Source organism: Sarcophilus harrisii, chromosome 4 (genome assembly GCF_902635505.1).
Source record: "Sarcophilus harrisii chromosome 4, mSarHar1.11, whole genome shotgun sequence".
Classification (NCBI taxonomy): domain Eukaryota; kingdom Metazoa; phylum Chordata; class Mammalia; order Dasyuromorphia; family Dasyuridae; genus Sarcophilus; species Sarcophilus harrisii.
The window spans coordinates 385,653,317-385,666,121 of NC_045429.1; the positions used below are offsets into that span (position 1 = coordinate 385,653,317).

At 45.2% G+C, this 12,805-nt stretch overlaps 1 protein-coding gene across 1 annotated transcript in view; it reads right to left on the bottom strand.

The window, feature by feature from the left end:
• Positions 1-12,805, bottom strand: part of COQ8A (coenzyme Q8A) — a 56,269-nt gene that overhangs the window by 7,812 nt on the left and 35,652 nt on the right. The window contains exons 4-5 of the mRNA XM_031967016.1: positions 12,672-12,738; positions 1,795-1,869 (exon numbers count right to left, since the gene is read on the bottom strand). Of these exons, the coding sequence (XP_031822876.1) occupies positions 1,795-1,869; positions 12,672-12,738 (142 nt within the window). The remainder of the gene's footprint in view (positions 1-1,794; positions 1,870-12,671; positions 12,739-12,805) is intronic.

Here is a 12,805-nt window from a genome sequence, read left to right on the forward strand (position 1 = left end):
CTCCTCTTGCCTTTGGAAGACGGGGGCCCTTCCCCCTGGACTGGCCTTGTGGGGTCTGTTGAGGGGCCCCCTCCTCTTCCCCTGAGCTTCCTGTCCATCTTTCCCCCTCCCCAGCCCCAGCCTCTGTGAATGCTCCAGGCACTGAGTCCAGGGCCCTGTGGCCAGTCTGGGAGAAGAGAAGCTCCCATGGGTTTTGTGCAGGGACCTCTGGCCCAAGGCCCTGAAGAAGGGTGGTGAGAGCTCCCTGCTGGCCCCGGCTCTGGACCCCCTCCCCAAGACCTTGGGGTCAGGACCCACGAGGCTGCGTGAACTGAGAGGCTCAGGAATGAGCCAAGGTGGGAAGGAAAAGAGTGGCAGTCACATGTCAGGCCACCCATTCCTGGAAAATGGGGATTCAGGTCCCAGATGTTTCCTGGGCACCTAACTGCTCCCATACCATCTTGTCCTCTGCCCACACAGCGCCAGGCTGTCCCCAACCCTTTGGAGCTGGGCAGCGGGCACGAGAAGTGGGGCGCAGCATGAGGGGGAGAGATCAGGGCCAGGCAGCGCACTGAGGGCAGGGAAAAGAAGCAGCCATTGGGGTTGACTCCACCCCCCGAGCAGGGAATGATTTTCATGAACATTCAATAAACAAGTTCTTTTCCCCTGGTGGGCGCACCCAGGTAAATGGACTGGACCCACAAGACTGGGGTTCAGTTCTCCTCTTGGCCACTTACTGAATACACACTGACTGGTGGGTCACCTCTGCTGGGGGGTGGGGTGTCCTAAGTCCAGTCCTAAGCCCAGGCTGCTCTGAGGCTGGAGGCCCAGCAAAGGGGATCAAATCGGACCATCACCTCCCGAGGTGCCCCAAGCTCTGAACACTAAGGGTGGTTCTGGCTGCGTTCCTGAGGCAAGGTTCTGCTCGTGGACAAGCAGAGTACAGAACCTCCTTTCCCGCCTCCCTCCCAGCAGCAACAGAACCTCCTTCCCCTTTACAAGAACCGGCTTTCCTCTGGGGAGAACATCATCTGCCCTGAAGCCAAAGGACATGGTTCCTGGCGGGGCACCCCCCCATGACTGCCAGCCCCTGCCTCTGTCCTTGTCACTGCCCCTGCCCCTGATCTCACTCCTAAGCAGCCCTGGGCAAACCAGGTTTAAGGAAGGAACACATGAGGGAAGCTGCAGTCATTGGGGGCCCTTGAGAAACATGAACAGGGAGAGCCACATCCACAGCCTGAATAACCTGCGATTTGTACAAACCAGAAAGGAGCTGGGGGGGGGTCCCACAAAGGAAACGATTCCAAGCACTTTTAAGGGGCCCAGCTCAACTCTACAAAGACTCAAACACACTCAATAAAGTGGGGCCCCTAAGACTTGGCAGCACTTTGTGAGCTACCGGATTGGGTGACTGTGTGTCCCTGAATAATAACATTTCTTTTCCAAATACTCTATAATTAGGACTTGTCACTAATTCAGAGGCTCCTCCCTAAACCCAGTTAAGGAGATTTTACTATACAAGTCTTGCCCTGAACCCAATGACAACGTACCAGGGCCATGAGACACCCTGCATCTCAGCCCAGCGGCACCGTCCTGTCATATGGACCTGACCCCCTCCCCCAAGCTTGTCCTAAAGGAGGAAAGGAACATCTTTCCATCCAAAGGAAGGCTCCTTCCTACAGGGAGAGGAAGACGAGCCCCCTTCCTGCCTCCACACAAAGTCACCTCAGACGGGCTCCCATCACATCTCACAATCCCCCAGGGAGCAGGATTCCATATGGAGGACTCTTTTTCGGGTCCTAGAATGTGACTCACCTGTGCTACTCTCAGGCCGCAGGCTCTTCTTGGCCACTTCAGCCAGGGCCCCAAAGCCCAGACCAACAGCTAGCCCTGAAACAAGAACGAAAACCCAGTTGTCATGGCAGCAAGGACAAATAACAATGACCACCAGGATTCAGCATTGCAGGACACTTCAAAGCTTGCAAAGCATCCACTGGATGTTATTATTCCCACTTTATAGGTGAGGAAGCTGAGGTTCTGAGTAGTAAGACTTGCCCACGGACCACATAGGCCATTGGTGCCACATCCCCGGGCACTGAGCCTCACAACCCGCCATTCCTCCTCTGGCCGCTCCAAGGTGTCCAACAAGGAAGCTCTGCTTTAGGGATCCCCGAGTTAGCCCATCAGTCAGTCCAAATACTTTGGAGAAATAGAGACCCACTTTATTGAGGAGCAGCTCCACTCCTCCCGGTCTCAGGCAAATACATTCTGGTTATTTGCCTCTAACCTTCATCCACCTTTTAATTGTCTTCATATGACCGCAGGTGTTTCAGACCTCATACAAACAAAATATCAGATGTAATCACTCCTAATAGCCCAGATATCAGTGAGAAGGGAGCTGAAGAGTGACCAAGTAAAACACACACACACACACACACACACACACACACACACACACACACACACATACACATTACCCTTTTGATGTCACTGAGCCCTTTGATAAAGTCTGGTGAAAACTATGGACCCTTCTCAGAATCACACTTTTACAAGCATGAAATACAATACAAAGGAAATCAAATATACTGAAAGCTGCTTATCAAAACGTTTTTAAAAACCAAGTTCATGCACCTCAAGTTAAGATACTTTAAGCTAAGGAGACCATGGGAATCAAGACGGGGGAAAAAATGAAAATGCTGCTGCTCCATGATTGGGAGCCTGAAATACTATGTGTAAGAATTATTATTTCCTCATATGGTAAACCCAGAAAAAACTGCCTCCACTCATTCCAGTCTACGGAGCTTAAAAGTTTACAATAACTCAAGCTTTCTCCACAGTAACTTTCCCATAAAGCTCCCTTTGCCCAGTTCCTTGCCCCAACCAAGCTTTTTAAAAAGTAGAATGAACTAAATAATAGATTTTTACTTTCTCACTGAGGCTGTCTCATTGAGCAGTCCTAAAAATCTCCAAGAACGAATGAAGGTATGGATTCTAAATCCTCTTCCTGTAATACCTTTCAATATTGCTTCCCTTTAACCCTTTAACTCAAGGAGTAAGCTGGAAGTCTTGAACAGCTTTCTGACAAAAGACTAAGCAACTTCCTAGACAGCAAGGTGGTGCAGTGGATAGTGTCAGAGGCTGGAGTCGGGAAGAGACATCTTCATGAGTTCAAATCTGAACCTCGACACAACAGGGGAGAACTTGGGCAAATCACTTCACCTGTAACAGCACATGTGTAAAAATGTAAACAGCTCATCTGTAAAATGAGCTGGAGAAGAAAATGACAGACCACTCCAGAATCTTTGCCAAGAAAACCCCAAATAGGGTCATTAAAAGCCAGATAAGACTTGAAGACAACTGAACAAAAAAGGATTTCTATAAAATATAGGGGATTCAGTTCATTAAAACAAGCCAGATGCAACCATGCACCTATAAAATCCACTTTAGGAAAAGAAAAGAAGTCAGGGATAGGAAGAAACGTTCATGTCAAAGACTTAAAGATTTTCTCAGAAAGTCACAGAGGAGAAGGCCCCAGAGATGGAAGGAACCTTTAGGTGTCCCCTCCTCCTCGGCACTCCGGGGCTCCAACCAGGCAGCCAGTTTTGGGACAATGAGACCAGAAACATTCTTCCAGAGAAAAGAGGGCAGTGCAGCCCTCATTCTATTTTTTTTTTCTATACTCCACTTAGCCTGAGGCTGTTTATGCAGCCGCATGGATCCATCTTTCTAGAACACAACCTATCTAGAACACAACAATAATCCCCATTGTCCCTGGCCAAGAGTTCTGCCACAGCCTCCCAAGAGAAAGTCCTCAGTGAGGCTTTCAGTCAGCTCCAGCCCCAACTCCACTATCCTGCCTAAAGGACCCTGATCCTCCCAAACTGACCTCCTCCACCCCCACACCTTCTCCCATCATTATCATTACCTAACATTTGGTTCAGAAAAGTACTTCACAAAAATGATCTAATTTGATCTTGCAGCCTTTTTGGGGTCCCCATGCTGTTCCCTAGTCATCAGAATGGAGCCAGAAGGGCTCTTACAGAGCAAAGAAACAAAGGCCCAGAGAGGCATTGGTAGCAGAGCTGGGATTTCCCCTACATCTCCCAGCTCCAAACTCACAGCACTGAGGCTGCCTCGCCCCCAAATATAAACCCCAAAGACATCTCCATGGCTGCCGTTTATCAGTTCTGTCTCTGTGGCAGGACTGAGGGGTACCCAAGGGCAGGGAGGCTCTGGGGCTGGCCAGCTGCTCAGGAACGACAGGCCGGTGAGGAACCCAGACGTTGTCCCAGAGCTGCAAGGGCCCTCACAGTCACCCAGAGGCTCCTTACACAGCCGCCACATGGGGACAGAAGCCCAAGCCCCACTCTGGCCCTCACCACTTCCTCCTAACCAGGACAAAAGAGGATTCAAAAGGTCTGGCCCAGAGAACAAAAATCAAATCCTGGAAAGGGGACCCCCTCCTCCAGTAAGGAAAGCATGGTGCTAGCACCAAGGGAGCCAGCAGGGAATGACAGAGTGGAGACTGAGAGATGTGACCCCACCCCAGGGAGGATCAGCCCCTTCTCGGGGCCCAGTCTCCTGGTCTGCAAGGTCGGAGATGATGGTGCCCGCCTGGCAGAGCCACACAGGGCAGCCTTCACTGCCGAGCACTGCCATTTGCAGATGGGGGGCCCCTCTGCCTCGGAGCCCTTGCCCCTACACTCCCTCTGTCTCACAGGAGGCTGCCTTCATCCTCACCTCCCCAGCCAAGGCTGTTTCTAGACCACAGGCTCTGGTCTTTCCTCCACAGGGACATAAAGCCCCTCAAATTGCCGTCTCCACGCCGGGCGGCCTGGCCAACAGAACGGGGTGTGAGTGGGCCCGGCCTGGCTTCTGCTCCTCCCCGTCTCTTCAGCTTCGGTTCTGCTCTCCCGGGTCTTCATGCCCTTGGCCACCCCCTGCCATTCTGGTCAGCCTGCATCACGCTCCTGCCTGCACTTGTCCCTCTTTCTCACCATTACATCCAATCTGCCTGAGGTCCTTTCCCCTGTCCATTTCTGAGGTTATCCTCTTAACTGCGCCCGCACCCAACCACACGGTTCATTCAGGTTCTCATAACCCTTGTCCAGACCCCCACAAAGGCCTCTTCCTCCAGCCCGCTGGCTAACATAGATTTCCGGAGGACAGGTTGACCGCGTTCAGGACTCAGGAGGCTCCCTACTGCCTCTGATCCAAAATACCATCCCTCCAGCTCTCAGAGGCCCCTACAAGCTGACGCCTGCTCATCTTTCCAAGATGGTCCCCCCGATCGCCTCTTGTCCCCCAGGTGCTCGGCACAGGATCTGGCACAGGGGAGGCGTTGAATAAATCCTACTGATGAATTAGAACAGAGAATGACTCAATCGTTCCCAAAGGTCGGCTCGCTGCTTCCTAGACATGATATTCCATCCACCTCTTCCACTTGCTGCCTTGGTGTTTTGGGGGAGACTACTACCCCTCCCTGGAATGCTTCCCCTTCCCATCTTGGGAAATGAATTCTCAAAGCTCAGGGGCAGGGCCGCCTCCTCGGAGAGATCTTCCATGGACTCTGTCAGTTGCTGAGGGCACTCTCGGGGGCCCATGCTGGCAGAATGCAAGCTTTTTGAGAGCAGGAGGTTTCCCTTTCGTCTGGGGGAGTCCAGCCCCTAGTGTGGTTCCCGGCACATGGCGAGTGCTTCATAAATGTGTGCTGACTGGCTGACTGAGGCAGGGGACAACCTGTATGTCACCCCCAAGATAAGGTACTGGATAACATGTCATCTCCTCCTCTAGCCTGGAGGCTCCTGGAAGGGCAGACCATTCTCATAAAAATTAGCTCAGTGAATGAAACACTGAACTGGACACAGACTTTAGCCAACAGGTCCTTGCTCCCCTCTCCAAATGGCCTTGGAGGTCCCATCTTATTTGAGAGATGGATTCCATTTTGGAAAGTATGCTGCAAAATTATTGCCGACCAAATCCTGACTATTGAGGGCCCCAAGCCTAGCACAGAAGCCAGGACAGCTGCCCAGACTTTCCATCCTACGGCTGCCCTGCAGGCCCTGCTGAATCACTCCGGAGACCCAGAAAGCTGGGTCACTATGTCCCTAGGTAGACATGTGGAGGATATTTTTTATCCTCCTCCTCCCTGAAAATTACTCCAGAAAGGTAGCTAGTTGGCCAAAAGGGAACAAAGTTCACCAAAGAAACAAAAAAGAAATCTGTATAAAGCAGTGATTATCAAAACCATTTAGTACTGGTTAAGAAATAGAATAGTGAATCTTTGCTCTAGGTTAGATACATGACTCAATAGTCAATGACTATAGTAATCTAGTGTTTGATAAACCCAAAGGCTCCAGCTTCTGGGATAAGAACTCATTTCCTGACAAAAATTTCTGGGGAAAATGGAAAATAGTATGGCAGAAGCTAGGCAATGACCAACAAATAACACCCTCTACCAAGATAAGGTTGGAATGGATTCACGATTTAGACATAAAGGATGACACTGTAAGCAAATTAGTAGGGCAAGGGATAATCCACCTATCAGATCTATGGGGAGATACAAAATAGGTAATTTTGATTACATTAAATTAAAAAGGTTTTGTATTAACAAAACCAATGCAGCCAAAATCAGAAGGGAAGCAGAAAACTAGGAAACAATTTTTACAATGTTTCTGAAAAGGCCTCATTTCTAAAATACATAAAGAATGGAGTCAATTTTAGAAGAATATAAATCATTCCCCAATTGACAAATGGTCAAAGACATTTTTCATATAAAGAAATTAAAGGCATTTTAAATCATATAGAAAAATACTCTAAATCAACTACTGATTAGAGGAAATGCAAATTAAGATAATTCTGAGATGCCACTTCACACCTTTCACACCTCTCAGATTGGCTAAGATGACAGAAAAAGATAATGACAAATGTTGGAGGGGATGTGGGAAAAGTGGGTCATTAATAAATACATTGTTGATGGAATTGTGAATGGATCCAACCATTCTGGAGAGCAGTTTGGAACTATGCTCAATGGGCCATAAAACTGTCATATCCTTTGATTCAACAGTGTCTCCACTGGGTCAGTATCTCAAAAAGATCATAAAAGAAGGAAAAGAACCTGCATGTGCCAAAATGTTTGTAGCAGCCCTTTTTGTAGGTGAAAGGAACTGGAAACTGAGGGGATGCGCATCAGTTAGGGAATGGCTGAATAAGTTACAGTATAAGAATGCAATGAAATATTATTGTTCTATATAAGAAATATGAACAGACTAATTTCAGAAAAGCCTGGAAATATTTACAAGAACTGTTGCTAAGTTAAGTAAGAAGAACCAGGAGAACAATATACATGGCTACAAGATTATATGATGATAAATTGTGATGGGCTTGATTCTTCTTAACAATGAATCACTATTCAAGGTGATTCTGATAGACTTGGGATACAAAATGCCATCCAAATCCAGAGAGAGAACTATGGAGACTAAATGCAGATCAAAGTATAATATTTTCATCTTTTCCTATTTATTCGTTTGTTTTTTTCTTTCTAAGGGTTTTTCCTCTTTTGGTGTGATTTTTCTTGTACAACATGACAATTATGGAATGTTTTAAAAGATTGCACATATTAAATTTATATTAAAGTATTTGCTGTTTTGGGAAGGAGGAAGGTAAGTAAGGGAGGGAGAAAAGCTTGGAACACAAAATCTTGCAAAAATGAATGTTGAAAACTATCTTTATTTGGAAAAATAAAACACTATTGGACAAAAAAAGAGGAATAATGAAAAAAGTCTGGTGGATGAGTGAAATAGAACAGGTGCCTGATAAATTACTATTGTTATCTAGTGTTTGATAAACACGAAGATCCAAGATTTTGGGACAACAATTCACTATTTGACAAATATTGTTGAGAACATTGGAAAGCAGTTTGGCAGAAATAAGGTATAGACCAATATCTCACACTGTATATCAAAATAAGGTCAAAATGGGTACATGATTTAGACATAAAGGGTAATAGCATAAGTCTACCTCTTAGGTATGTGGAAAAAGAAGGAATTCATGGCCAGAGAAGAACTAGAGAACAATATAAAATGCAAAATGGATAATTTTGATTATGATACATTAAAAAAGGTTTTGTACCAAAAAACCCAATGTAGCCAAGATTTGAAAGGAAGTAGAAATCTGGGAAAACAATTTTTATATTCAAGAGTTCTGATAAAGGCCTAATTTCTAAAATATATAGAGAATCGATTCACATTTATAATAGAAGCTATTCTCCAAGTGATAGTCAAAGAATATGAATAGACAATTTTCAGATAAAGAAATTAAAGCTACTTCTAATCATATGAAAAAACGCTCTAAATCACTATTGATTAGAGGAAATGCAAATGAAGACAATTCTGAGGTATCACTATATACCTCTCAGACTAGCTAAAAGACAATAATAAATGTTAGAGGGGATGTGGGAAAACTGGATACTACTATATTGTTGGTAGAACTGTGAAATGATCCAACCATTCTGGAAAGCAATTTGGAACCATGCCCAAAGGGCTATCAAACTGTGCATCCCCTTTAATCCAGCAGTGTTTCTACTGGGCTTATATTCCAAAGAGATCTTAAAAGAAGGAAAGGGACCCACATGTGCAAAACTGTTTGTGGCAGCCCTTTTTGTAGTGGCAAGAAACTGGAAACTGAGTAGGATGCCCATTAGATGGAGAATGACTGAATATGTTATGGCATATGAATGTAATGGAATATTATTGTTCAGTAAGAAATGATTAGCAGACTGATTTCAGAAAATCTCTAAGAGACTTACATGAACTGATGCTAAGTGAAGTGAGTAGAACCAAGAGAACACTGTACATGGCAACAAGATTAGGTGATGATTCAGGCCAATTCTAACAGACTTGTGATGGAGAGAACCATCTGGCTCCAGAAAGAGGGTTATGGGGACTGAATGTGGATCACAACATAGTATTTTCACCTTTTTTGTTGTTGTTTGCTTCCTTTTGTTCTTCCTCATTTAGGAAGGGGAGGGGAGGGGGAAAGGAAAAAAATTGGAGCACAAGGTTTTAAAGGGTAAATGTTAAAAACTGTTTTTGCATGTATTTTGAAAATAAAATTACTAAATTTTAAAAAAAGAATACCCATTACAAATTCAACAAAAAAAAGAGTAATATCATAAGCAAATTAGAGGACCATGGAATAGTTTACCCTTTCAGATCTATGGATAAGGGAAAAATTTATGACCAAACAAGAGATAGAGAACACTAAAATACAAAATAGATAATTTTAATTACATTTTAGATTTAAAATCTGTAAAATCTATAAAAAAAATCAAAGTAACCAACATTAGAAGAAAATTTTTACAGCAAATTTATCTGATAAAGGTTTCATTTCTCAAATATGTAGAGAAATAAATCAAAATTTTTAAGAATAAGTCATTTTCTCAAAGTATGTCAAGAAGTAGTTTTCAGAAGAAGAAATCAAAGCTGTCTGTAGACACATGGAAAAAATGCTTTCAATCACTATTGACTAGAGAAATGCAAATTAAAACAACTCTGAGGAACCACCTCACACTTATCAGATTGGCTAATATGACAAAAAAGGAAAGTAATAAATGTTGGAGGGGTTGTGATTGGGACACCAATGGATTGTTGGTTGAAATTCTGAACTAATCCAACCATTTTGGATAACAACTTGGATCTTTTCCCAAAGGGCAATAAAATTATGAATATCCTTGGACCCAGTAATACCACTACTAGATCTATATCCTAAAGTGCATAAAAAAAAGTCTTATATGTACAAAAATATTTATGGCAGCTCTTTCTGTGATGGAAGAATTGGAAACTGAATCGCCCATTAACTGGGAAATAACTAAATAAATTGTAGTATATGATTGTGATGGAATGCTATGAAAAATGATGAATAAAATGGTTTCAGAAAAACCTGGGAAGGCTAACATGAACTGATGCACAGTGAACTGAATGGAGTTATGAGATCATTGTACACAGTAACAAAGCAACAACTTTGAATGCCTTAGCTCTTCTCAGCCATACAGTGATCTAAGACAATTCCAAAGAACATATCATGAAAAATGCTATCCTCAGATAAGAGAAAGAGTTGACAGAATATGAATGCATATTGAAGCAAACTTTTTTTTACAATTTTTTTAAAATAGGTTTTTATTTTCAAAATATATGGAAAGACAGTTTTCACCATTTACCCTTGCAAAACCTTGTGTTCCAAATTTTTCTCTCTCCCTTTCTCCGCATTTCCTCCCCTGGACAGCAAGTAATCCAATATATGTTAAACATGTGCAATTTGAAACTTATTTCTTTCTTTATTATTCTTTTTTATGGTCTGTATATTCTTTCACAACTTGGCTAATATGAAAATGTTTTGCATTACTACAAAGGTATGACCTACATCAAAGTGCTTATTTTCACCCTGTGACATCTCTGCAAGCCCAGCACTGCTGAGGGCTCATTCAGGGAATTTCTCCTCCTGGGTCCAAACCTAATGTGGGGAGAGATCTGCCAATGGGAGCAAGGGAAAGGATGGGAGAGAAGCAGGAGAGAAATCTAGGCACCTGAGGACAAGGTATTGGGACATACAAAGCAACAAAAGAGTGAAAATATCTTATTCTAATCCCCCAAGCCAGAAAATTCCTCCCCTAGAAAATAACTTTTTTAACCTTATATTATGGCTTGGGGAAAATCTAAATATATGTACACATATATGTAAGTGTGTATTCTATAGATAATACATTTTACATATAATTTTATATATTATACATATTATGTAAGGTAAATTTCATATCACTTTATAAGGTAAATGTATGCATAAATATATATGCATATATACAAAGGATATACACACCCACAAGGAAGCAGGCAGGGATTACACTTCATCGTTGCCTCCTCTCTCAAGTACCAAGTAGGTGCTTAAATGCTCATTGACTAAGAACTTATATTCTAGGTCCATCTCTGCCACTAATTAGCTGCGTGTCCCTGGCAAGTGACTCAGTTTCTTTAGCTGTAAAAGGAAGGTCATCCCTTATGACTAACAGTCTTTCTCAAGTGCTTGTTATATGATGGACACTGTTCACAAAGGAAACAAACAATTCCTGCCTCTGGGAGCCCACATTCTAACTAGGTATATAGAAGGCAGAGACAGAGTGGGGATAAACTAATCTGAAAAGGCAAGTGTTTGCAGTTGAGGAAAGGGAAAGCTCTCCTGCAGAGGCCAGAAGATGTGGCCGCCATGGCTTGTGTGCCGGCCACCACGCACCCACACTGAGGTGTAAGGCAGGCTGCCTTCCTTGGTGGAATATGGCTACTGTCAGATGGTTTCACTTCAGTTTGGGGATTATTTCCAACTACTTGGCCCGGGCAACAGCTTCAAACGGGGCAAGTTGGCAGGAAAGGAAAGAGAAGGAAGGGAGAGGAATTAGAGCGGAACATCTAACTGGATTTTAAATGACAAAGGACACAATACTCCTGGACACAGCTAACAAAAGGCCTGGGACTGGTCCTGGTCCTAACCCCTACAAGTGCAGTCATACCGTGACCTATTAAAGGACACCACTGATGGCCACCCATCGAAGTAGCCTGTCCACTTCTGCCTGTTCCTCCTTCAGTCATTGCCCTCCTGAGGGCAAGGACAGGACCAAAACTCACCAGGATTTAATTCCTATTCAGATCAATTCTAATTCCCCAGAAAAGCCACTAGGACTCTTCCCTTCCCAAATAGATCCCAAAACATGAGCCTCTTCCAACAATTCTGAAGTCTGTCATTTAAATTAAGCTTATTAAAGAAGATGCAGAAAGTTCTGATAGGCCATGGGAGAGAAAGTCGGGAGCTAGGAAGGAGGATGACAAAGGAAAAGACACAGCCTCTGCCCTCCAAAGGCTTACAACCTAATGGAAGATGAGAGAAGTGAAAATACAGAGAGGGGAAGGGGAACTGGACCTATGGCAGAAGGAACTGCAACAGGAGAAAATATGCCCTTAGCAGTGCAACAGCGGAGCCCGCAGGGACATGGAGCCCACCTGCAGCCGAGGCCCCTCCCCCCCCACAAACGCATCTTGGAAGAATCAGAGGAGATGACAGAGAAAGGAAAGGGAAGGCTGCAGGCATGGGGGGGAGGGTGCGGGGGGTCTTGGCTCAGCCATTCAGAGCTCACTGGGGAATCCCTTCCACTTCTTTCAGTCTCCTCCCTGGTAAAATCAGGAAAACAATCCTTGCAAAATCTGCCTTAGAGAGAGTGTGGACCATGGAGTGCTAAGTCACTGTAGGCAGACCCACAGTCTGGGGGAAGGGGAAGAAGAGGATGCCGGACACACCTAGGGAGCCCCCGTGCCCCTGAGCAGGGAGGTTAGCGCATCACCCATAGGTTTGTCCTGGGCAGAGCACCCGGCCTGCTGCTGCTGCTGCCCAAAGGAGGTGGGCAGGGGATGGGCAGCCAGAGGAGTGGGGTGGAGTTTCCCCTTGTCCCGGCCTTGGCATCCCCTCAGACCCTGCCTCCTGCCCTGGGACAGCCCGTCTGGTGCATGGTGAGTGCTGAGTAAACCTTAAGGAGCATCTAACAAGCTGCGGCCCCTATTCCTGGGTGTGCGGGAGTGCAGGGGGCAGGTGCGGGAGTGCAGGGGGCAGGAGCGGGAGTGCAGGGGGCAGGAGCATGCCTTGGGCCAGCTTACCTCCAAAGTTAGCCAGCCTCCCGATCCGCGTGACCGGCACCTTCCGTTCCCGGGCCCGCTCACTTAACTGGAAGGAGGAAAAAGAAACTCATGAGATGTCTGAGCATGGGCCACAAAGATGGGGAGAGAGAGGG